The sequence below is a fragment of the Anopheles bellator genome, chromosome 2 (genome assembly GCF_943735745.2).
Source record: "Anopheles bellator chromosome 2, idAnoBellAS_SP24_06.2, whole genome shotgun sequence".
In the NCBI taxonomy this organism is placed as follows: Eukaryota; Metazoa; Arthropoda; class Insecta; order Diptera; family Culicidae; genus Anopheles; species Anopheles bellator.
The window spans coordinates 37452793-37479347 of NC_071286.1; the positions used below are offsets into that span (position 1 = coordinate 37452793).

Consider the following 26555-nt stretch of genomic DNA (forward strand, 5'->3'; position numbering starts at 1 on the left):
GGTTTTTCACTATTCAATTGCTTTACTGGTGTCGTAGTCGTATCGTGTCTTTCCATGTTTTTAGCAGTATAAGCAGGTGACGACAAAAAGTCCACAGCGTTGGTAGGAAGGTAGAGGGCTAAATCATTTTCCCGGCCAACATTTCAAATCCTTCGCGCCGTTTCCTATAAAACTTTTTTTGAGTTTTTCTTCCGTTGCGTTCGCGAGCGTTAATTGTCAGGATTTGGTTAATTGGTTAATTGGAAAAAATGGCTAATTGGAAAACAAATTGTTGAAAATTGCGAACCATAAATGTAGTTGCTCCGGCAACACTGCCAGTCCGCAGCACTGCCTATATATGAGGCTCCACGAGCCGTAATTCGGACCGTAAAAACGTCAGATCCTTTAAGTTTCGTGTTTACATTTGTGTTTTTGGTCCGAGAAAATAGAAATAGAAGAGAAATAAATTGATTTCTGAATTTTTTTTTTCTATTTTTTAGATTTTGTTTAGATTTTTGGATAAAGGAAAAAACAGGGACCAATAAAACCAGAGAGAGCGCAGAAAAACGAGAGAGAATAGAGAAACACAGAGAGAAAAGAGACCGGGAACGCTTCAGGTTGGGTTTGGGAACCCAAAAGAGAAAAACAGAGACTGGGCACGGTCGGATCGAAACAAAAAACAAATGGTTGCAAATGATAGTGCCAACTCTCAACACGGTGACAGAATAAGCCCCTAGTTTCCTAGCACGCGCAACCCGTTTCATTCTACAACAAAATTAAAAACCCTCTACAACGATCTGAGGCGATGCTTTGTTGAGCAGTCCAGCAGCTTGCAGCTGCTGTAGCAACAGCAGCCGTGAACGGTGAGCTTGCAGTTGATAAACACACACACCACTGCACAGGTGATGGCAATCAGCACATCCTGAAGTGCAGCAGGGAACAGGGACACACAATTAGGCCCCCGGAAGACGTTACCATCTGCGGCCGAGATGTGGCAGTTCCGGTTGGGTTTGGACGGCTGTGTTTTGTGTTGATTTTTGACGTGATGGCAGCATTCCGAGGTGGTTGCTGATTGTGCATCCGCCTCCCCGAGAGAGCCGTGCGTGAGAAGGAAAGAGAAAACGTTCACCAGAAAGAAGCTGGCACATTTTGGTTCCACATTGTGCCAGCATTCGATCCGTTCGGGAGTGTTTGTGGAGTCCAACGGTGAGTGAAGAGTGCGGCCTTTCCGGTGGAAAATGCGCTCGTGAGAAAGAGAGCACCGCGCTCGGTAGTGGTGTGTGTCGTGCATGGTGTTGAATGTGCGTAGAATTTACCGTAATGCAAGCTGTCCGAGCTATCGCGGTGTGAACGTCACGCCATCATTAAACATCGTAGAAAGAATTGAGAAAACAAAAGAAAGAAATTATAACAACAGTGCAACATAACGATAAGCTCATCCAAGCAAGCCAGCAGTACCTGCCGCGTGCGTGTGGAACAAATCACATCTATAGTGCGGTTACGTTGTCCCAGCAACACAACCAGCATAAGTTTCATCTCGCTGCCTTGAGGAGGCCAAAGGTAACAGGGGCAGCGCCCTGCTCTGCGTGTTTGCTCAGTGTTGACATCGAATCACAGTATCGCACACTATCCAAGGCAGCAGGACAGCGAAAAAGAGAAATCTAATTTGGTAAGTATTTGTGGTGTAAAATTCCCAATGCAAACCAATGAGAAACTCTTGTTCGGCCAAAAGTCATGCGATGCTCCTACCACGCAAGAGATGGCAGGAGAGCACAAGAAGACGGGTGGCAACCAATAGCACGTATGGCGGAAGTCTATTTTTAGTGATTCATCCCTTGTTACCGGCGAATTCGCCACCTAATGCGTCTGGGGTGTGTTTTTATCTTCCCAGCAAAGTCGGTGGAAATGACTTTCAAATATTACTCACCGGCCTCGCACAAGTTTGCTAAGATTCCAGGATGTAAGAGAAAACTTGCAGACCAAACGGTGCATTCCCCAGATCGTTCGTTTGTGTAACGAGTAGCACGTAATTGAGTGTATCGGATATCCATCTCAGTTGGCGCTGCTCCAGCTTCCTGGCGATCTCTGACCATGAGCTCGAGTGTCCGCACAGCAGTCACCGCCGTCGCGCTGCTCTCTCTATGTGTCAAGGCGAACGCAACTCAAAACGGGGACGCGTGCAGGGCCGCAGGGCCCTCTACACACGCTGCCGGCGAGATAATTGCCGTCCACGTGGCATGTCCTCTTCGACCAGTCCGAGTGATTTTATGCTCCAAAATCGATTTATTGTCTGGCGGCGTAAAGGCAGAAAAGTTGAAACAAATTATAGCATGGTCCTACGCCAGGCTGTGTTTGACTGTCCGTTGTCACGGGGCACCGAAACCAGTGCAATAAATGTACAACCGTCCACGCAATCACGAAAGGTCACGCACGGATCGTTGCTCAGCCAATGGCTGTGAGGTAAAAATAAAACGGACATACCTTTTTAAAAGTGTAGGGGGAGGTGTTGCTGGCCTGGTGACTGGTAGATTGAACCTGTTGCTCCAGTAACACGGTATCAGCCCCGGCAGCAACAGGTCACCTTCGCGGTGCGAATGCAGTTATTGGCGCTGTTTAACAGAAAATAACGATAATGATTGCTTCGCCCGGAGATACGCAATTTTAAGGCCCACAGCGACACTAACCGGACGATGATTGCCTCGCCAACAGCGATAGGTTCGGCTACATCGGCAGAGAGATACTTAAAGAAAATACCAAAAAAAACCAGAAATTTTGATGATTTCAATCATCACACGACCTACGATAATCTACTGGATTTGTGCATTGAGTTATCTCACGATGCTCTCTCCGTCAACATTGAATGTCGTTCAATAGGCCGCATAAGATCGGGAAGCTTCAAGATCGTTAAACACGAGTCTGCTCTAAGATGATGCGCCACTGGTTTGTTTTGTTTAATATTTTTACTTACCTACAATGCAGTTCGTGTAAATGATTGTGATAAGGCAATCCTTGCTTATGTTGAAACTTTGAAGTAATTCTCACTCTTACTCTCTTTGCCATTCCCCGATGGCTATCGGATCACTATCGCTCAAGTGCAAGTGCCGAGGCAGGAGATCCATCGTCTGTTCGGACTCGAACGCTCTCGAGACGACAGTGATTAGAACACCTTTCCCCCCAGAAAGTAACGGCCGCCATCGTGGACGGTAGCTGCGTGGCATGTGACTGACACGAGCTAACCGTAAAGGGTAAATTATTTTGCAGTAAGCGACCCGGCACAGCCACCATTATTCGTCATCTGCTGTCACTGACAAACTCCTGTTGAGTCCCTTCGTCAAAAAGAGGGAGTTGCAGCTGGGCAGCATTCAGTTGTTACGCTGGCTTGCCCGCCTTTGCCGGTGCTGTTGCACTTCGAGTGTAACAATTAATTTATGGCACAAATCATCGAACTCGGACGAACACGGGGTTGTGGTCGCGCGGTGCTGTCGCGCTTGGGGCCTCACTGCCGGGTTTGTGCCGCACGGCACTTAAGTGCCCGATTGCATATTCAGTGCCGTTTTGTCGTGCGGACGACGCCCGCTTCATTTCTGGGCAGCGATCCAAAGTCGCCGATCAAGGTTGTTGTGCACCGCAGTGGTCTTCGTGGCGCACTTGCCGTTTGCGTGAAAACATTAATATATGAAGTACATAAAATATCAATTTTTTAGTTTCCTTGTTCTTGGAGTCGCTTGTAAAGAAGCTCCATTGTGAGGACGAGTTGTTAAGGTGAATATTTTGGTTTCGATACACTTCAGAACCACACTCAACTCAATAAATTAGGCTAATCGTCACGTCCACAAGGAAGATGGCGGAAGCTGCACTATCTGTGGTCCCCATCGTGAAGTTAGCCTGGGCGAACCGATCGTTTGTCGATTTTGCCAATGTTCAAATTCAAGCCAAAACAAGGAAACACGTCCAATGCCAATGCCCGTTCGAAGGTTAGGTGAAGGTTTCGGTTGTAAGATGCTTGAATCGATGCGATGCCACGCGAGTGTTGCAATCAGTCATGCAATCTGACTATGTGATAACCTATAGAAAGAGGCACTGCTTCGTTGAGATATAATCGACCATATTTACTACTGTGCTTGGGGGGCGTACTTTGCCTTCGTATCTTATCATTCCACTGGGCACATCGGTTCCTCTGCCAGAAATAACTCTCCGCAACCTGTTATTGAAACGCGAGGCACGCACCTTTTCGCGGTGCACCGCTACTGTGGAGCCCTCCGGAAGAAGTTTTGCCACCTGCCGAGGGAGGCTCAGAAAAGGCTATAATTTGCCGTTATTGAGTGGGCAGGTCATACGTATGAACATGGATCCTATTACACTGCGGCGCATAATCACCGTCAATCACGCGCCACCCTTCGGTCGGTTCAGTATGGCGATGATCCTAGGAGATAAAGCATCATTAGTTCCTGATAGTAAGTATAACGATTGTTCAAAGGTTGCAAACTAGAGGGAACATTGTTCACTTTTTTTTTCTGTGACCACGATATTTTTCCGACACTTTGGGAACGGACACTTTGTTTCGTAACATGCTTATTTTCATTCCAATAATAGAGATTCTTGGGTCATAGAAAGTTCGAACGACGTCGCATAACCTTCAGCGCTAAGGCTATTATAGGCAATCCTCCACCCCAAAACAAATACCGCGCACATAATCGAACATCGGTATGGGTTCATTAAAGCGAGTTCAAGCATATGCCTCCGAACGTCCTTCAACCCGTGTACGGCCAGCCATGCCATCGAACGTCGTGAGGCCATAGCTGCCGAAGGAAACGTCTTCGAGGAGGCGGACACCGGTCAATCTTAGCCGGGTGTGCTTCGATTATCATCTCAAGCTATATGGTGCGGATGGAATGATGATGGTCTGTGTGGAGAAAATGGTTTCAAATCTAGACCATCGTCGGTCAAGGACAACCCGGCTAGTTCGGCGACGCTTGTGTCCGCCTTCTATGCGCTTTTCGCGGTAGTTCAATAACATCGTCACCGAGGTCCTTGATCTCATGCCGATTGAAGTGTTTCTATTTTGAGCTGACGAAATTTTTGAATGCTGCGAAGAAGTCATGGCATGCAAAACGAGAAATCGTACATGAAAAAGAACACATTTATTTTAAAACAATTCTTTTCACATGCAATGTTCTCCCAACTCCTACAACATAAATGATCAATTTGCTTGGTTATTTTTTCAAAATATTTTACCACAAAAGCTGGAGACGCGAGCGCAGTACAGTAGAGTGCGTCAAGCGCGCCTCTGCGACGCTTAAAGTTTATGCTTAATTCATGGGAGCGCCCTTCGCCAGTAAATGAAAGTACTAATGAACCATTTGTTTCGCCGCCAGCAGGCCTAGCGTTGTTGTGCAATTGTATGGATTTAATGAAATTTCTTGCCCGACCACCGAATGCCCCATCCGTCGCCGGTCCGTGGATGTGCGCAATTCGAAACGTCGTGAAAATGAAGCGCGACACAATTGACGTGACGTGGGCCGCCGGCCACTGTTGCAATCGCTGTCGCTGGTTATGGTGGGTTTTCCATGGCGCGCTCCGGGAACCGACTTGGAGCCAGGGCCAAAAAATGCTTTGCTCAGTGCATTTTCTGTGCTCAGCCCAACACTCGTCAGCCGAACGCTTCCGCCTTTTCTCATGAATTCGAACCATTTCGCACACCATTTTAATCGTCAAATGTGCGCCGTCGACGTAAATAATCGCCCGACCGAGCCTAAGCCAGCTCCATCGACGTAATCAGTTTGCTGGGCTGTGTTATGCGCGAATTGGTTTCATGGTCGGTCGGGTTGGCTTCGACTGTTTTACCCGGCTGTGATCGATGACGTACGAATGTGGTTCACTGGGCTACGTACGTATCACCATGGCACACTTTGCTGCAGTTCGCTCCGTTTGCGATGAGATAATCAACCGTTATCGCCCAAACTACAAATCGGCTACTAGTTTGGTGTAAAAGGGAACCCCGGCATGGGGACGAGAGCTTACTTATGATTGGGTGGGATTTTTTTACGTTTCGAAGGATTTCATTTGGCACCGTCTTTCGATACAGCCTCTCAACACCATCATCTTCAGGTTCAAACATTAAACTGTTATGCTCACGCCCATCACCCATCGTCAATCAGCCGCACCGTTGATCGCAACGATAGCAATTACTTTACACGCGCGGCGTAACCGGGCTAGGAGTTCGATGCCTGCTAGATTGCAATGACCTAACGGAACGCCATTAATCGACCAAACGTCCGCAGTACATGGCGATAGTTGTCAACCAATTCTCGGCCCAAACTCCTTTTTGGCGCTAACCAAACCAAAAGCTGACTACGGACACGTTGAACCGTGGCACGAGCTTATCGTCCGCAATATAGCGAGTGACGATTTCGAACGGAGCCAATGTATGCAAAAGGATGATGTAATATGTTGTTTTCGAAGTTGGTGTGTTTTGCCATCGCCTGCAGCCCCAGTAAAGCTGCCGTGGCTTCTCTGAAGAAAGGCGGCCCCTTCGTGTCCCGCTTGATGATGGCGGTGACTGCTCCTAGGCTCTCGCGAGATCCACCCAGTACGTGTGTGTCTGTGTGTAGTGCCCGTTTGATCGAACCATCTGTTAGCAAGGGTCTATTCGAAAGACAATCGAAAAATCGAATCTGACCAGCGTAGTGTGGCTGGGCAAACTGGGCGAAGGCACGGGCCAATAGGGCAACAAAATAAAACACAAGAAAACACACTCACAAGTGACGCAGAATTATGTCAAGAGGAGGGAACCACACCGACCCCTCAGATGTTCCCAGCGATGGGACGGGCCCTTTATGCTCTCTTTCTCCATTGTGGTAGCATAAACATAAGACCCATCACGCACACACGTGGCTTATATGATAATGATGTTTATGTGTTGACGAAAGGCGCGTTGTGTCACAAAATCTCTTGCTGCCTAGCTTCTGATGGAAACATCCAGCGATGAACGCGTCGGTACTCCTATTGTTCCACGCCATACGCGTTCCATAAATAGATGGGTTATTCGCCCTGGCCGAGAATCTAAGCCAACGGCTTTAATTTCTAAGTCAACGCACCGCTGAAAAAACAAATATTGAAAACACATCATTTAATGACCAGTTACATTATGAAATAATGGTAGATGAAGGAAATTTTACGTCATCCTGTCTAGAGGTTTGCACAAAATTGTACAAATTGGGGGTGATTCGTCGAGTCAAGACAAATAATGAAGAAGAAACAATCGGAAAAGATCGCCAGTTGCGCACAGCCAGCAATCAAACGGTTGAGCGAGGGCCCATTTACCCATTGTTTGCACTGCAGGCAGTATGTTTTATGAGATTGGCTTTTTTATTATTTCACACCCATCACCTTTTTGTTACTAACCGCTGCCTCTTCAGTTTTCCTCGTAGTTTGACACGTTACGGTTCGAATCCTTCTGTATGCGCTTGTATTGGTCGGCTGTTGGCAAGTTTTAGTTGAGTTTGCTTTAACACACCTTAACAGGAGTACCACCGAACGATGGTAAACTTTCGTTCATTTTTTGCTGCCATCGTCAAATTGCAGCGTCTTAGCAAAACGACACTGTGTGACAATATGTCTTCAGTCTGATGACGCACGATGACTCGAGCCAGACAGCGTCGATGACGATAATGATGATGGTGATGATGCTGATGATGATGATGTGCCCGGACAGACAAACACGGCTGCTGCGGCCACGCTGGTGGCGTCGCTGATTACGTCGCGAGGGATGGTGAAAATGCGTCTCCTGCGCCCCAATTTCCTCAATTATCTGCACTCAATTAGGTTTGATTGTAAAGTGGTTGAATGTTGCCAGTTCCCATTCGGCGATTTCGGTTCAGGGACGAAACCGCACCGCAACACACAGGACCTTCGGAGAGAATTGGTGTGCTCCTCGCAATCGGGCATTCATTTTTTCATCCCTGATAAATGGCGTATGGGTGAAATCGAAATCAGCACCGAAGAGAGCAAAGTGTCGTGTTTTGCTCGACACTTTCACTACAGCAAACGGCCAAAGTCGGTGTCGGTCCGCTGGAAGGAAGAGATTAGTTAGGGAGCATTTAACGACGTCTGCTCGCATGGCCAACGTGGGCCGACCCAAGTCAAGGTGTATCGAACGTCTTTCACTTTTGATTTCTTTAGGATTTGCTGTAACTCGTCGGCGTTGGACACACACTGTCCACTGCCGACTGCAATCTGTGGAGGGCCCGCGCATCGTACGGCAAGAAACCGGTTCCTCGGTGGGACTCGTTGCAACCACTTCACGTACTTCACTTGCTACATCGATCACTGCACGGCAAACAGTACACATTGTGTGAATGCGCCTCGGAATCGCATAGTAATGGGATGTGAAGATGCGCCAGCACCAGCAGGGGCAGTGTGTATTCGAATCCAGTCACGGCCAGTGGAAATTCACCAAAGTGCCCAGCAAATGTCAACAAACAGCATGCCACAGGCAGTTGCAAACTGTAGATATTGGTTTGTAACGGGTTTTAGAAAGCGCAAGCGGATCGGCGGATCACTAGCGCCCTTCCAGTGCTTGGGATTATGTTTTATATTTGGTCGTTGCTAAATTAGCTTATTCAGTTCATGTACCTGTTCCAATATTATAGTTGATTTCGTTGGGGAGGTTTTCGATGGACACTGCCTGTTGAAATTGAAGTATTCACGAATAATTAATTTTCTAAATTTTGTATATTCAGGAGCCTGGACTAAACTTCAAGCATAAAAACCAAATTTGTCGTTTTTTCTTATTGTCAAACGGAACCGATGGAAAATCAAATAAACCAGACAATTTTATCTAAAGCTTTGCGGCCTTTTATTCATAAACTCCTGACCGCTTCAGATTTGTGATCTACCAGACTTATTGTGTGTAACTACAGATAGGGCTCTTGACAAGTTTAACTTAATTAATTTGAATTAAAGCACTGTTAGTATCGAAGGCTTTCTTGCAAATAGCGACACTGTTTTTTTTTCGCGTATTGCAACGATGTTTGGCACATTAAATCCGGGAATCGTGATACGCTACGGCTACTTCCAATTAGCATAAGGGAGTATCTGCTGAGGGTGCCGATCGTGTCGATCTCGTAACTAAATCCGATACATTCCCGGACCATGAACGACGCACGTGTAAATCAAAAGGTGCCTTTCGAGGTGCTGTGCCTGATGGGATCTCATCGCGTTTGTAACTTTGTTGATCTTCGAGATGTTGTTTTAAGGTTTCTCACCACGTCACATCTCCCGATCACGGGTCTGCCTGTGCTCCACCACAAAAACCGATACCGCGCGGAACAGGCCCACCAGCCAGCCGGCAGGCCAGCGGGTGCTATTTCTGTGCCCACCGGTGGCGTCCTCCTTGGCGTATCCGATGGGGTACCGGACCGGTTTGCGAAAAAGTTCGATTTGCACGCGCTAAAACCTGCCCTTGTCACCACCGATGGACGGATTTCTCTTTCTTTCTACCCCTGTCTCGCTCTCTCTCTCTCTCTCTTTCTCCCGGTGGGTCGGTGGGTAGTTTTACTAGAGCCACCTTCGAGCAAGCATCAACCGCGGGCAGCGCCACCGGTAGCTCAAAACTTGGCTCGCGACTCGGTCCACGGTCACGCACCGCTTCAACCGCGATGTCGCCGGTTTCGGCGTGCTGTGCGTGGCCCACAAGGTTGAGCTGCGTAGCCGAGTGTGGTGTTGGTGCTGAGGTGGGAACAATTGATCACCGCATGTAAACGGCAACGCACGATGGTCAATGGCTGACGGCGCGCGCAAGGTGAGTCCGTTTTGTGAAAATCTCCTACGTGTGCGGTGCACCCACGTAGCACGGATGCTTGTCCTATCGTGACACCACTGCCTGTCTGTGGTGGTTGTGTCGTCCGAGTGCATGTTTCACCGTCTCGGCCCGTGCTGCGGTGCCGTGATTGACCTTCGCGCTACGGATGAATGGTGCACGCAAATGATTGGCCATCTGAAGGGGTGGACGTCTCGAGAAGCAGCACAACAAAGGAATAACGCTGGAAAGGAGGAGCATCGTGGTGTGCGTGGATGATTAAGAATATGAGAGCAGCGGCCCGTGAATGCGTCATACCTGTTGCGATACGGTTTGCTACGCGGTAGCTAAAAGAAGGAAAATTGCGCAAAGTATCGGAATCGTCGATTCGTTTTCTTTGCTCGATACGTTATCTACCTCTTCTACACGGAGACAGGCCGGGAGACTGTCCTACATACGAGTAGTAGACTGACATTAGACGTACTACAATGTTCCGTTTGCGAGTGTAATCTGTTATCGTCCCGACTTCCGGCTTTGCTAACCAAGTTTTCCCATTTGTTTTGGGACTCTTGCCAAACCGCTTCAGCTGCTGGTCGTAGGTATTCTGAAGGCGGCAGCCGCGATATTATTTGAGCCAAGTCCAATCTCACCGTTTAAGGAATAGAAATCCTTAGCATTAAATCTGTCATGAAAAGGCTTTCATTCCCACAAATAATGCCCGCGTGATAGAGTTACTCTTCCAGTTCAAGGGCAATGACACATTGAATACTAAATTTTGGCTCAGAGCCCTCGTTGCCAATAGTGCTTTTTACCCGTCTTCGAAACGCCCCAATTTACACGACATTTTTAAAGTCCGTTATCGTGTTCGACCGTGCTTCGTGGGGTTGTAACGAAAACTAATCAATTATTTAACCGACATCAATCATCAACTCCTAATGCTACTCGCCCTACACGGAAAGTAACCCTTTCATATTTGTTTATGATTGCTACTCTTAATGTTGTCCGCGATAGGTTGGTAAGTTCTCAAAAAGGCGTCCGTTAATCAACATTCAAAGCAAATGCAAGTTCAAGTGCTGCCTAACCTCCGAACGGGCGGGCGCGCACGGTAAGCGCAGCCGGTTGATGCGCGGTCGTTGTCGTCGCAGGTTTTTGCCTACGATGCATGAAACATCAGCATCGTCGCACGCCGAAGGTCAACGAATTCATCGACCAATCGCGACCGCTTCGTTGTCCGTTGATTGATTGACCAATTGATTAAAACATGACCCATTAGGCCCCGGATCGGCCGGGACCCCATCCGCATTAAGTGCGGCGGGATTGTCCGTTCGCAAAAAAAAATCCCAACTGGTAAATCGTGCGGCATGCGTGCTTCTCATCGTCATGCTCACCTTCTCAGTGTATGCCCCGGTCGAAACAGCTGTTTCTCTGTGGCGGCCCTAACCCGTTCACGATTGACGTCAGCCCAATCGGTTTATCCCTATTGACGGGACCTCGCACAGGCGGATACAAAGTTGATGAACTCATCCAGGAGAGCACTGAACCGGGAAAATTGCTCTGAACTCGTCCAGTGAACCATCACAAGGACCATCACGAAACAAGGTGCTCCTCCGATTGGCGCTGCGGTCTCTGATTGCGGTTCGATTGCTCAACTAACCTCCAACATGCGGCACGAGTGTCGAGAGCACTGAAAAGTGTGTCTCAACATGTGAGCAGCAACCTTGTTCGAGTTGTTCGGCTCGACTAACGGCCACGAAACGGGTCATACGCAGCACCCGACTCCTTTTTCTTCACTTCATTCCGACACGCGCTTCGACAAGTAGTACGTCTTAGAATATATTGAAATAAATAAAGTACCCGCTAGTCGCAAGCGTTTCCAGTTATCGCAACGGGCTTTTATTGCCGCTGACGGATCAGCTGCCCCCGGTTGTGATGCAATTAGCATCGGCAGCCATCGCTGCTGAGGAGAGTGTTTCTGAAGTTGAAGGTAGCTCGTCGTTTTATCGATAATAGATGTGAGTTCCCTAGCAAACGGTACTGTACAGACTCTCGTCGTTAAGAAGACAGACGATGACTCACGCACCGGTCGAGGGGGTTGGGCTGTAACCAATGCCTGACATCCTCTAACTCAACGTGACTTTGATTGACCGCTACCCATTAGACGAAAGTGGTCCCGCTCTCGTCAATCGTGCTGCCCGGCTTTCTTGGTCCGGGCTCTGCCACCGATTTTTCGAACGATTTATTTTCCCGCCATCAATAATCGGTGCTATTTGTGTTCGCTGTTTATTAGTTCCGTCACCAATCGCGTGTGCTGAGCGTGTTGGTGCGCCTGTACCGTGTTCCTAGTTGTGAACCAGTAACAAACCAGTATGTTTTCTAACTTTTTTTTATACATTGGCGATCTTTTTTATTATGTGACGTTTCATTCTATTGCCGTGTGTGTTTGCAAGTACATGAAATGTTATCATGCTTAGCTGTAGCTATATGTTGGTGGTTATATGCTGCCTGATTTGACTTGACACCTTGACACTTGATAGTGCCACGATTTGAAAGTAAGCACCGGAACGAGAGAAAAACGTTCAAATGACGAGAATACTGAACTAGATTGCATTTACCTTCGTAGGGACGTAGTGAAGCTAATTATTACTCGCTTGCGTCGTGATGCGAAATTTTCGTCCAGCTTATGTGACGATGCGATGTATTATTTTTTCTGCCGCTCATCATATCTCGCACACTGCGATGAACGTGTGGGTTAGCGGTTTGCATAAGCCAGCAGGCAACATGCACCGTATCGACAACGAGACGACGGCGCAATCATCGTCGAGTCACATTGCTATGCACACTGACAGCCAACAGGGTGGTTCCATTTGATTCGTGCACTCCTCCGTTTCTGCAACTGTGGCGCCACAGTAACAACGGAACGCCTGCCTGCTCAGAACGGGCGCGGAACGAAACCGGGTAAACAACCCGGTGACTGTTCCACGGGAACGGGGCGAAGAACGTGCACCAGCAGGTGGTTTGCCGTTTTCAAGGATACTGTTATGATTGCCTGCTGCTGTTGCGTTGCGGCTGAGGTAACGGGCGATGCTTTGCATTTTCTGACGATATCGATGATTAATCTGCCAACAACTGCTACCTCCGAGAAGTCCTATATGCGCCACTTCACGTTTCTAGAAATGGGAAAAAGTTCAGCGCCATAGAAAAGGATTATGATAAACAAGCGATACAAAATGATGTGCTTGCTCTGTACTTGTTGCAACTACTTACGGAAAACAAATACACTGAAAAAGTAAACAGTGCAAGAAATGGTTGAAGTATATTGCCTTGCATCGTTCTAGGGTTCCTTTGATAAGTTTCACGTCACAATTGAATATATTAACAATATTGAATCCTCTCATATATTATCACAAGCACATCACAAAAATACGTACCTTATGAAATTGTTGAAAAATTAAAGAATTTATAATACATCATCTATCGTCCTGCCAACAATCTGTTGTTGAGTGTGTTTCAATATGTTTACTTAGATATGCCGTAAGTAATGTGTGTTTTGTGCTTTTTTTGCAGATACTTTGAACGATCCGATCACCGCGCGATGATTTACATTGGCACGCCCTGTACACCAGTTGGCCGTTTTGGAAACATTTGAAGTGCATTTACGGCGTTGGGCGGCATACATTGCACCGTGCTACTGCTGTGTCCGTTGTTGGATTGCCGTTTATTGGGAACCCCACTGAACCTGCGCGGTGTCTGGCAGTCCACGTAATCAAGGTCTTTCCAACGTTGCTGGTCGTCATGTAAATGAAATGAATGAATCGCAGCCAACTAGGAAGTAGCTACGTCCGCACAACTCACACCGACATTAAGAACGGGAACCGTAGGAATGTCGGTCCAGAGTGTTTCGTAAACGTCCGCGACAAAGATGTCCTCACCGTTTGAGACATCATCGATGATGGGTTTTGACGTGTAAAATGGCCCATCACAAATGATTTTTATCACCCGGTTTTTAATTACCCTAATTTTCGTCCGCCAATCAGTCGGTGTTTATAGTTAGCTAACAAAAGAAACGTCGGTTTTTAACAGAATAGTGAATCATCATCGCACGTCTGTGGTGGCAGCAGCTCATCGGCAATTAGTTAGTTAAAGAAACGAGGAAAAAATCGTCCCGCTCTGTCCGGCACGGCTCGATGTTATGTTGGTTTGAATGCAGCTACCAGCTTTCAGTTGTCTCCTGCCTGCCTATCCGTGGAAGACCGGAAGCCTGCCAAAATGCGACGCACTAGCCGCAACTCGTTCAACTTCGATTTCCCCCTAAGACGCTTGCTGCTGCAGGGAGCCCGGGCAGCCCGCGGAAGTCCACCGCTCGGACAGCGACTGTGCGATGCTGAGAAGGGCAGTGGGTCCGGCGGCGGAAGCGCCGCCAACGCGGGAGGAAAGCACGATAAGACTGGGTCGTCTGGCGGCAATAAGGTGAGTGCATTCGTTATCAACGGTTGCTTTACGGCGCGTTGTTTTGGAAGCAGATAAGATGGCGTCGGTAGTTTTTTCCGTCGCTTTGCAATCCATTGTTGCAGCATTACCGATACAATCGCGTAAATAACTCTTCTTGTACATTCGATTCAACTCGGGGAACTTGTTGTTGTATTTTTGAAGGCTAAAAATGGCACTGGTTGTTTGGCTTCCTTTTCGTCTGGACCATAACGGGGACGGTTCAGATGGAACCATCCGCCCCGGAGTAAATATGGCTCCTTTCATGGAACATCACAAAAACCTGCAGAACAATAGGAACCTTTTGTAACGATTTGGTACAAAAATGCACCACACGTTTTCCCCGGGCGACATGCCAACACACCTCGCACCGGGTTAAGGTGATCCGCTGAAGCAACGGCCTTTTTGTGGTTTTCGTTGAAAATAAAGGCGTTTCTGTCTGAGCCTCGAAATGGAACGTTTCCGTAAAACGTGGGCTTTGGTAGAGCGAAAATGGGCGAACCAAAAATAAATCGCCAAGAGTCCTAGAAACCCCCACAGCAACTAAAGCGTATTTGTCGTGCACGTACGACATCAGTAAGAAACGTCCCCAGGAATAGAAACTAATTCATTTCTTTCGACACTCTCGTTTTAGCACAATTCCGATGTATCCTCGCAACATTCGGCCAACTCGCCGGGCAACCTGGACCGTGGCACGTCCAGCGCGAAACTCACCCCCAGCAGCCACAAATCGTCGCACAGTCTCCACAGCAAGGGAGGTGGCTCCAGCGGGACCGGGTGTGGCTCGAACGCTTCGACCGCAGCTGGCTCGAGTGCAGGAGCGATCGGTGGCAAATGTCCCGACGAGTGTCCGCTATGCTACGACACCACCGTGCCGTCGGGCGAGGAGTTTTACTCGCTGCTAAACTGCAAACACTATGCGTGCCGGGCGTGCCTCGAAAACTATCTGATGATCGAGATATCGGAGTCGCGGACGGACATTTCGTGTCCACAGTGCACAGAGTCGATGCACCCGACCGACATCCAAGCCCTGCTGAAGGCGTTTCCGGCTGCCATCACCAAGTACGAGGACTTTATGGTGCGAAGGGTACTGCTGGCTGATCCGGACTCGCGCTGGTGCCCGGGACCGGACTGTAGCTACGCCGTCATCGCCAGCGGGTGCGCGTCCTGCCCGCGGATATGCTGCCAGCGGCCCGGGTGCGATGTGCAGTTCTGCTACCACTGCAAGGCCGAGTGGCACCCGGACCAGACCTGCGATGCGGCTCGCGCTTCCCGCCAAAGTCCGACGCGCGCCCCGTCCGGTAGTATTAGAAAAAGCTCACAGCATAGTAAGATTTCTCTCTTCTGGTCCCTACCTTTCGTATCTCCCCCAAGGTCCCCCTCTACGGGAGGCTCCTTCCCGTAACCAACTGTTCCATCTTGGCAATGCTTGTTTTACTCACCTCCTGTGTACTCCCTTCCGTAACCAGATGACTGAACCGACCCGATGGTAAAACCGTCTACTAATTGTATTGTTTTTTCTCTTCGACTCCTCCCTGATGAACTCGCCGTTCCGACAGAAGATGATATCAAACCATGCCCACGCTGTCAGGTGCTGATCGTGAAGATGGACGACGGTTCCTGCAACCACATGGTGTGCGCCATCTGTGGTTCCGAGTTTTGCTGGCTGTGCATGAAGGAGATCAGCGATCTGCACTATCTCAGCCCGTCCGGCTGCACGTTCTGGGGCAAGAAGCCGTGGTCGCGCAAAAAGAAACTGCTCTGGCAGCTCGGCACCCTCGTAGGTGCCCCGCTCGGTATCGCTCTGGTGGCCGGAATTGCCGTTCCCGCGATGATCATCGGTGAGTTTTCGGGATGTCTCAGATGCTGCCTCCAGTGGCCACCAGAGTGGCAATGTGTGAATGCGATTAAACTAATCTTGCTTGATTGTACATATTTTAGGTATCCCTGTTTGGGTTGGACGCAAAATACACACACGCTACAAGTCTGCCGGCAAGCATAAACGAAACTTTGCCGTTTTGGGAGGAGTGACGGCATCGGTAAGTGTTTGCGGCATATACTAATTTTTCATTAGTCTGTCCGATGGAAAGAAATGCTCCGTTCATTTTTTACGTGCAACGCAGGTGAACTTTGCGGTTTCAGAACTGCTATCTATCCCAGCGAAGCCAAACCGACATTTTGCTCTGTTGCATGATTTTGATATGCACCGGCCTAGGGACATAGAGTACCCATAGAATATCGGGGCACATAGAATATCGGACTCATAGAATATCGGGCACGTAGAATCCCGTGACACATAGAATATCGGGCATATAGAATCCCGCGACACGTAGAATACCGAGAGATTCGTCTTTCTTACTGCAACACCGTTCGATAAGCTTACTGTTTGTAGTCAACACTTTATTTAAACATTTCAATTGCTTTAGCGGACAATGATTTCACTTTTAAAGCACTCGAGTGCCTTGTGCCTCTCTCTGAAAGCAGTGCGCGGCATCCTGTAACCCTGCTGATCATCATAGTTTAATGTGCCCCAACAAAGACCTTACGGCATGACCTAGAGTTGGTTTCCGCTGATGCACCAAACGCGTCTTGTCTACCCGTAAGAGATACATCGTGTTCTGGCATGACAATCTAAAATCCGGAACTATCTATAGACGGAAGGCAAATCGTTTGCTTTGCTCGAGAAAACTGTGGCCAAAATTAACACTAACATTACACCTAGTGGCCTAGGGTAGCATTACCGGTGCACTTGCAGTTGCAGTGGTGAATAGCGTGCCTTGGCCGGTGTCACTTTCCGCGCTGACGGATGGATTGAGATTGGATGGATGCAAAAAGCGAGGTGATTTGTGCACGCCTCCCTTCTACGCGCAGCCCTCGAGCCCGAGGATGCCTTCGTCGTTGAAGTCACGCAACACGTCCAGCAACCGCTGTTCGGCCGCAGCATTTCCGATCGCTATGTCCACCGAACCGATGCACAGTAGCAGCGCCAGCAGCAACGACTGCCGGTACTCGCAGTCCATCTTGTTGCGGCTGTAGCCGAGCTCGGCCTCAATGTCGACGTCCATCTTAAGGCAGTAGGTTTTGAGCGCCCCGTAGTAGAGATCGAGCAGCCGGGCCGTATGCTGGCGCCGGGTACTGGACGGTAGGGAAGAGATCAGCAGCAGCGCCAGGTCGTTCGTTGGTCGACTGTACGTGACCATCTGCCAGTCGAGGATGGTGCAGCTATCGGTGCGGTCGCTCTCGCTGCGGAACAGCAAGTTGTTGCACCAGAAGTCGGTGTGTGTGATCAGTCCCATCGGTTCGATCGGCTGCAGGAGCGTTTCAATCAGTTGCTTCGTTTTGGGCCGGATTTTAGTTAGCGCTTTCAGCTCGTTGCCATAACCGGGCGTTCGCTCGAGGAACTTGGTCAGCTGAGGCATTCCCTGCTCCACCAGCTGTTGATAGCTTTCCGTTGCCCTCGTTGTTTGAAAGAGAAACTACAAATGGAGTAGAAGAAAAGACTCGTGAAAAGCAACCCACCAGGCGTCATCGTCGCACTCTCACTTACCGGATACTTTTCGTTCAGATCAACCTTCTTTTTGATCTTAAGCCCCAACGACAGGGCGTGAATCGTGACAATGGCACGTATGGCTGCCTCCGTTTGGCCGAGCGTAAGGCCCGTGGTGAAGTTTGCTCCCCTGAAACCGAGCGAACGCATATCCTCCAGCACCAGGATGCTCTCTGGTGGATCCGGACTCACCAAGGACATCCGTCCGGTGCTTGCACCGGGTGCATACTGTGTGTAGAAGCAGGTCGGTACCGAGATGACCATGTTGCCGTGCTCCTTCGGAAAGTGCTGCTCCTGGAAGGCCATCAAATCGGGCAGAATCTGTATGGATAGACACATGGATCAGTGCTGAGCACCATCGTAGCGGTGAATCGGTTGCTCCCACTTACGCTGGTGTAGAATTTGATTTCCCTCAGATCGAACTGTGCCTCGGTCACAAAGTACCGGCTGAACGGATCCTGTGGCAGTAGTTTTATCACAATGTCCAAGCTCTGTCGCGCACCCTGCTCGTCCTCGTTACCTTCGAACTCGTATACCACCGAGACGGCCAGTATGTCGCTGAGATTGTTGACGCCATCCTGGCAACCTTGTCGTACTTTGAACTCGGTAATACTGATACCGGAGCGTACCTCGTGGTGCTTCTTCAGCACCTCCATTAACCAGTCCTCGTTGATGGGCCAGCTGTCGGAACAGGTCGAATCTTCCTCCGTGTCGGACATGGTGATGAGTGTCGGGAGAGATTGTAGTCGATGAAGCAGAAGCTTCCGGGCCTGGCTTGCACTACAACCGGGCGTTGCTCAGCCGTTCCGGTTTAATGGGCTCCTCTCGGTTCACGATTGACTGCAAAAAATGAAGCGCATAACGGAGGGCGCCGATCTAATTATAAATCGTTATTTTTAAGCCCCGAGAGAGAAACACGCGACGAGACCCGTGCCGATGACAAACTCCTCTTCGTCGAACAAAGAGCGCGTCACGGTGGAAATTATTTCTGGAAAACTGTTTGAGGAATTCGTTGACCTTTTTCTGTTCCTTCATGTTCGTCCAGACGGGGCTAATACGCTGATGGCGGCTACAGTTTTCTCCATCTCATTATCGTTTGCAGACTCGTTTTCGACTCGGAGCCATTGATGATCAAACCATTAGCCTATTTCCACTGTTCACATAATTCAAATAATGCACACCGTTCCAATAAATGTACACTCACTAAGCGAAAGAAGATGCCACGCTATGGTGTGCTGGCAATCGTAAAGATTGAGCCAACATTTTTCTAAAGCTACAATCGCTCGCACCAAACGCAGAGTATCTAAACTTTAAAAGGTAAACGAAGTCAACTCCAGCTTCTCGCTCTCTTAGTATCCCGTGAAGGAGCAGGATCTTTTGACGCCCGCCGAATCCCGACGCTCCGCTCGGGAGAGACTCTCGGTGTAAGGGATGCTTCGGCAGCAGGATTCGTTTCCCAGGACTTTCTAGGTCAAGGACAGCACGTTGGAAAATCGGAGCAAGAGCGTGCCCAATCCGGTGTTTTCCATCACAAGCCGAGCCGCCGTGAGTCCCACACCGCCGTAGAGAGTGCGCCTTCGCCCGTGTGACGAAACGGGCGCGGAGCAACCGGGAGTGTAACATCGTACAAAATGCATCGTTTTATCACGCTCCGGCACGCATCCGATGCTGTGTGGTGTGTATGGGCCGTCCCTCGAAACGGGGCCGGACCATGAATGTTTCATGGTGCAGCTGCGATTTTCGTTGTTCGTACGTTCCGCCGTTCCGGAACGAGTCAATCAAACAAAATCTGTTTGTTGGTTTAGTGCATAAATGTGTGGTGAATGGATGAGTGTGTTCATGCTGCACCAGCTATGGCGCTCTCCCTTGTGTGCTGGCTATGTTTTCCAAAGCCCAAATATTCTGTTTTTACGGGCACTGACCGTGAACCGTGAACACTACGAAGTAAGTACGGCGTGCGTTTGGTTTGGTCGCGGTGTAGCTGTGGGGAGATGCAAACACACCTTTGGATCCCTTGTTCCAAAGTGACCCCATGAATGTGCCATGGTGTGTGATATAAGGACGGGAGAGAGTGGCAAAGAATTAGAGAGAGAGAAAGAGAGAGAAAACTAAACACAAGAAGGGTGTGTTGTGGAGCACTAGTAGTAATGTTAAAAACCACCAGCCACCGCATGAGATTGGCTGTTGGCGCACATCCGGCGGCACACCTTCCTTTGTTTAACTCCATCCAGAGCAGTGACCGACCCTCCAAAACAGGGTGAGGATACAGCCTGTAATCACACCAGTTGCTACTTTCGGCGCATTGATTGCGTCCGATTTGCGGCCTGATTCCGTATGCCATAGGTCGGCGTTAGATTTACAGTCCGTTTCCGTTCCAGCAATCCACAGCAACGAAGCACAACAACAGAATCTTACCAAATCCGGCACTCGGTTTCTCGTTGCGCCTGTGGGGTATTCCTTAGTTTGAGAGCGTATGATTTGCCCAACGCTCCACCTGCACCGCTACACCGAGTTACTAATCCTTCCCCAGCGAAACGTTTGGCTGTGGCCACCGAACACACCGTTCCGGAAGGATCCGAGACACACTTCCAAACGCCACGAGTCCTCCGCCACAACTGATCGTTTTGAGGAGACGAAGCACGCTCGCTCGCTCATAGAGCATAGTTACATTTCTGGGATAAATATGCTGCGCTCTCGAGGGGCTCGTCCACTACCAAAGCATAAGAGACCCCATGACGCTCAGTCTCTATAACCTCCACAACAACAGCATTGTAGAAGCAGAGAAAAGTGAATGAGAGCGATGGAGAGAGAGAGAACGCACGGTGGTGAACATATGATTTCGTTGCGTGCGGCGACGAACCATTCCGTTTGAAGCTGGAAGAGAAAACGCATCACGCGGGAGAGCATATATGGCGAAGCGCGCCGTGTATACTATTGGAGGTTGTCGCGGTTGTTCGACCACACCATGACCATGTCGTGTCGGCCAAAAGTAATGCAGTAACTGCCGAACAGTCTCTCTCTCACCCTCGCTCTCCCTCTCTCACAGGGTGCAATATTTGGCATCATTAAAACTCCAATCACATAGAGCCACCCACTCTGGTCGCCTGCTGCTACTACATCGTCAAGCGACACCTTTGACGGATTGGCGACGGCGACAGATTTACGGCAGATTGTTTCCGGTAGCCGTGCTCACCGTGATCCTCCGCACGGATTCGTCCTGTCGTCTAATTGGAGTTGAATTATCGCGCGTCAGATTTTAGACGCCACCGATCGATGATAAACCACTTTACAGTGGGCCCCAAATTAATTGCAAATCACTTTGCTCTTCACCCCTCGGGAGAGCCATACCCTGATTTCCTCTTTGGTCGCCGTGGGCCCGTTGCGGAAGCTTGTCTGCTTAGTGTCAACGGTGGGAACTGCTGGCTTATAGCTCGGTTAGAACCATTACAGGTCCTGGATCAATGTACCGCACTTTGGGGTTCGTAATGGAATTACACCGTACCGTAGCTGAGTGTATCGAGCGGGTCGGCGCGATCGTAAGACGGGGCGCGGTTAATGCGATTTAGTCCTATCGAACAAGAAAAAAGCCTCACGCCTCGGCTAAAAGCCACACGGCGTTCGTTACAGTGGCCCACTCGTCATGTCGCGCATCCAAACCGAACCGTGGTGTTTGATGCACTCCGAGACTGTAATTTAAATCAAATTTCACCTCCCTCGTACAGGTGTCAGGGCTGGGACATGTTCTCCGCACATCACCTCGCCGGCGCGCCCGTATGAAGGATCTATCGAAATCGATATGCAAAAATGTGTTGGTGCTCCGCTTTCTGATCTAGAACACCTATACGCTCTTTCTATTGCTATATACACATTTCTCTCTTTCTCCCTCTAAGTCTAAGTATTTGCATTGCGCCAAACATATGCGTTCTACTTCCATGCTAGATTATGGGTACGCATTTGGAAGCTCAGCACTCGAATAGACCCCATTGTACAACCACCATAAGTAATTCACTTTGTTGGAATAGTTTGGAAGCCAAATTTTTGACATGATTGATTGGTTCTCTCCGTCACCCTCTCTTACCCCGATGTGGCGTGTCTAAACATCGATAGCGGTGCAAAGTATTCATGGGGAACCGAACGACGGCACCTACTACCGTAGTCCTCATCGTTTTCCTAGGCGTCAACCGTGTCGCTTCATGTTCCGTGGTCTACCATTCTGTTTCGCACCACAGTAGCCCGAAGCGAAGTAGGCACAACGTTCTGCAATTGGTCCACGGTACGCCCTGAAAAGAATCTCATCTAGCAGGCGATGAATAATTAAGAACAGCATTAATTGAGCGATGCAGCGAAGAAAGCGACATCCCTCTGCTTTGCTCTTATCACTGTGGTAGAGGCTAGAGATTTGCCTCGATCCGCTGTTAGAGAATGTCCACTTTGCATTTTGATATGTGAAAGTTAAGTACCCAACCACACTGCCAACGGATGGAGTTCTGCAAATTGTCATTGAAACGCGGAAAAATCATATTTACGAGTGGTAAAGAGCTTCCTTAGTGTGGTACTCGAAGGCTAACGAACGTAGGGGCTGCCGGACTAACCACATGCAACACACACGAGTCTGTCCATCCACCGTTTCCATTCTAGTGGTATGGTGCCATGTCTGTCTTCAGAAGGAAGTGTTTCCGGAAGTTAATAAAACTTCATGTCGAAAACTTCACTTCCATTCACCGTTCACTCAGGATGAGGAACTGGGTGACGTTGGCCCGCTGTTGTTTACTGGTGCTCCCACTGGATTGCTGCTGTTGAATATTTTAAAAAGGAACTAGGACACAGCCAAGTAGCCGTGTGTTGTGTAATCCCTGAGGCGTTGCACGAACTGAGACGCTCCAGAACCGCCCTACCCAATCGCTGGCTAGAACTCGGTGGCCAGCGGCGAGATCTCGAGCAAAACGGCCCATTCCGATCAATGCCTTTGACCTTTGCCGGTTTGGCGACACTTCTTCGTTCACCGCCTAACCTAACCACACAACGTGTATTTGCGGTTAACCATAAATGTTTGGCCGCGGTTGCCATCGCTGAAAAGCTGGCCGCCCTGTTCTGAGTGTCCCAGTTTTGCTGCAAACCACCAACAACCATCAACAAACGCCTTCGCGCCCCCCTGCAACTGCTAGCCATCTCACCATCTTTGGGTTCTTCTAACATGCTCCCGGTGCCAACGCGCGCGCTATGACGTCAGAGCGGCGGGCAGTAAAACCGGGAGTGACCTAGATTTGGTACGTAGGCAAAGAAGGATACATTTGGGTTGCTCGTTTGGTGGGACTTTTGCCACATTTGACGGTGCGCGCGAATCTTTCATTCTGTAGCCAATGGGAGCCAACGGGAACATTCCAACGAATGGCTTTAAATACGTTGTTTGATGATGGCGAGCAGGTGCGAGAAACTTCTTTTTTCCTTTCCAATAAACTTCTAGAGCTCTCCATTTCACAGTTTTTGAACATACATTCTTGGGAACTTAGCAAAAGTCGTCTTTATCAAAAAAGCATAAAACAAGCTGTAACATAAACGTTACTTTATTTTGTTTAAAAATAGCTTAACATCAATATTGCGATACTTTTTGTAAAACTTGAGGTTTAGAATTAAGGTTGAAACTACACAGATTACGATTAATGTTATGTTATACGTAGGAAAAATGATACTTAAAAATTGATCCTCTTTCGAATGAATTCCTCTTCTTCGCAGGTTATCGTTTCGCCTGTTCTTGCGGGGTTGGCCGTTGCCATCGGTGTGCCAATATTGTTGTTTTATGTGTACGGCGTCGTTCCCGTGTCGCTGTGCCGTGCCGGTTGCGGCGAAGGTACGAAGTTTGAGTTTGACGAGGAAGAAGATAACGGTTCCAGAAACCACGGTAAGTTGTCGGTATTCCTAACAGCAGTTCGACGTGCGCAGTTTGCAATCTTTGATCCTTTCTTTTTTTTCAAAACAGATGCAGCCAGCGTGGATGCGGTGTCGCGCATCGGCGCTACCAGCATCGGTGAGGTGAGCTTAAGCGTGGCCAGTGGTAGTCATCTCGGTGTGTCCAGTCAGCATTCGACGTACGGTGTGGCGAACCCATCAACCACCGCAGTCGCCGGCAGCATCACTGGGTGAGTAGCGAAGTCGTACCCCCTTCGGAGATTCCTTCCATCCGGTTCTGGCTTTAAAACTCTTAATTGCCTTATCTTTCTTGCTCCCGTGTAAGTAGATACCGCCTGGAGGTGCAGGCCGATGTGAGCACTTCGGAAACAGCGTCGGCCGTAACGTGTGTTAGTGAAAAATCTGGCAACACGTTGAACGATGCGGCGTCGACGAAGGCTTTGGCCGGCTCAATACTGAGCTACAAGCAGCAAACCGAATCGAGCGCCTTCAGTGAAGATGGTGCATCGGAGCGGGTCCGCTTCGACAATACCGTGTGCTACGTTATCGATGGCAAGAAGGACTCCTGTGATATCTGGTACACTGTCTCGTTGGATCAGGTTGGTTGTCTTCGAAAGAGGATGGGTGCACACGGGTCCAGTAGTTACTCACTCGCACCTTTCTCCTTGCAGGAAACGGCCACCGATAAGGCGAGTTTGGGTAGTGGTCGTTCATTCCGCAGCTCCGAGCGATCGTTTAGGGACGATTTTGACTCAACCAGTGTATCGTCAGCTCACAAGCGCATCAACTTTGGCAAACTCATACCGAAACTTGGCTCTGGTCAGCACCGAAACCTCTCGGTGGACAGTGCAACCGGATCGTACAACATCCCCGAGAACGTTAGTCTAGAGCAAGAATTGGAACAGGAAGAAACAACTCCTGCCCCTGCACACTCGCAGCAGCTACAATCGCAGTCCCAACCGCAGCAGCTAGCAGCAGCGGTAGCGGCAACACAACAACCGCTACAGCCATCGTCCCTGAATCATCCGTTGCCGCACCAACGTTCGAACTCACTGAACCCATCGCCGCAGCTGTCCATGCGAAGCGGTACGGCTGCCGCCGTGGCAACACGTTCGATCGCCAGCAGACGTGAGCTAGCCAGATCTAGTGAAGCCATCAATCTGGCGATTCTAATTGAACGATCGGCACTGGCGACGTTGGTGGCCGCTAACGAAACGGCTCAAAATCGAACCAACGAATCTAAACCAACTCGTGCATCGATGTCGAGCACCAACTCATCGGCGTCATCCTCAGCGCTGGCCGGTGGAGAAGGAGAAGAGTCGTTACCTGAGCGACCACCTGCTTCAGCACCGAAATCACGGACAACCATTTTGCGAAATCTGTTCTTCTCCCTTCCTAACCCTAGTGACGCTTCAACGGCTGGTGTGGTCGAGTATGGTCCGAAAATGAAGGCAGCAGCGGAAGCGACGAGCATGGCTTCGTCCTCTCCGCAATCTTCCGCCTCCCAGATGCGATGAGTGACGGTGGTACCAGTTTGATACATAACAAAACAACATGATCCGTTTACCAGTCACTGGGGGGAAGAAATTTAACACAAATCTGCATTTGGGATATCCCGCCACCAGGAAATGGTAGTACAAGAGAAATGTGAAACCGAAGAACGAAGATTTTTCAGCGTTGCTCTTCGTTCTTTCGTTCTTGTTGCTTTTCGCCGTTATCCTTCGGTCAGGGTATATCATCCATCAAACGATATCACAAGACTGCGAACGCGCATAAGGTTCTAAAAAAGCATCTCTTTGCTGGTTATACAAAAAAAGTAGAAAATCATGTCCGTCGTGCGGAACTAGCGAAAAGAAGCACCGAAGACTAATCGGATTCAAAACCGAAGGGATCGGTTTTGTTACCTTCGAAAGAGCGCCGTAGGCAATAGTGGACTTGGCGTGATAACGGCAATTGCCCCTTTATTGTTTTTTGAGGCTGAAATCCCGTAGAGACAGAAACGAGAAGCGAGGCAAGGAGAGTATGGGACAATATGAGGGATAGTTGGCATAACCATGCTCGCGAACGATGGTACGATACTAAGAGGAAGCGACAGATGGAATTTGGGAAAGATTGCGTAGTGCGTTCCGAAACGCGTCGTATAAGAATAAGGTTGCAGAGCGAGGTTTCGTTCGAAAGCGGTGTTAAATCCTTAACAGCAAATTTCCTCTCTTGATTATGGGATATATTTTCCTTCGTTTTTTCTATTTAACACAACAGAGAGCGAGGGCCAGCAGTGTTTATGCAAGTAATTCGCATCGAGCAACAAGAAGTCGTCAGAGTGAGAGAATGTGATGAACGATGCATGAAATATAGACTTTAAAATTTACACTAACGATCGTTAACGTTACAATACTTGTAGTACTGAGTTTGGTGTCGCAGATTCGTTTCGAAACAATGGTTTGTCAAACAATTTTTGGTAAGTAACGTTGCGCTATGACAGGAGAGAAAAATCCACTTCGCTTTCCACTTTAATTTTGCTTCGAGATTGCTTGGACGTGTTTCTGAAACCATTGTTACAATACAAATATATATATTTTTCATTTTAGCTGCATTCGAGTAAAAGAGTTGATGAGGCCAATTCAAATAGCATAGGTCTCGTAGCGTTAAAATTTTGCTAGAAACGTTAATGTTCAAAAATTAACTATTTTCAAATTTAAGTCATGTGCCGTTTGGGTATAGTAAAGGCAACTGACTAGGATCGTATAAACGATCACAATTTGGGAAAAATATGAACATTATGTCGAAATCTAAGCAACACTCAACGAGAAAATTTCACATTTGGCGAATGTGTTGTGA

At 48.8% G+C, this 26555-nt stretch overlaps 2 protein-coding genes across 3 annotated transcripts; one reads left to right on the top strand and one right to left on the bottom strand.

Moving 5' to 3' along the window:
- The first annotated feature begins 782 nt into the window (after positions 1–782).
- LOC131211782 (E3 ubiquitin-protein ligase RNF19B-like) lies at positions 783–26067 on the top strand. 2 transcript variants are annotated; one of them, XM_058205396.1, is made up of 9 exons: positions 783–1648; positions 13343–14245; positions 14898–15591; positions 15823–16104; positions 16205–16302; positions 23544–23709; positions 23788–23947; positions 24046–24316; positions 24389–26067. In XM_058205396.1, exons 2-9 carry the CDS (start codon positions 14045–14047, stop codon positions 25232–25234), a joined length of 2718 nt encoding a protein of 905 aa, XP_058061379.1. In that variant the 5' UTR covers positions 783–1648; positions 13343–14044; the 3' UTR covers positions 25235–26067. The 2 variants fall into 2 exon arrangements, with proteins under 2 accessions (XP_058061379.1, XP_058061380.1); XM_058205397.1 differs by having other exon boundaries at positions 14898–15564.
- LOC131211783 (uncharacterized) lies at positions 16734–20341 on the bottom strand. Its single transcript, XM_058205399.1, has 4 exons — positions 20226–20341; positions 18200–18650; positions 17811–18131; positions 16734–17739 (listed from the first exon to the last, which is right to left on the bottom strand). The coding sequence occupies exons 2-4, from the start codon at positions 18527–18529 to the stop codon at positions 17125–17127; spliced, it is 1266 nt and encodes a 421-aa protein (XP_058061382.1). The 5' UTR covers positions 18530–18650; positions 20226–20341; the 3' UTR covers positions 16734–17124.
- Positions 26068–26555: the final 488 nt, after the last annotated feature.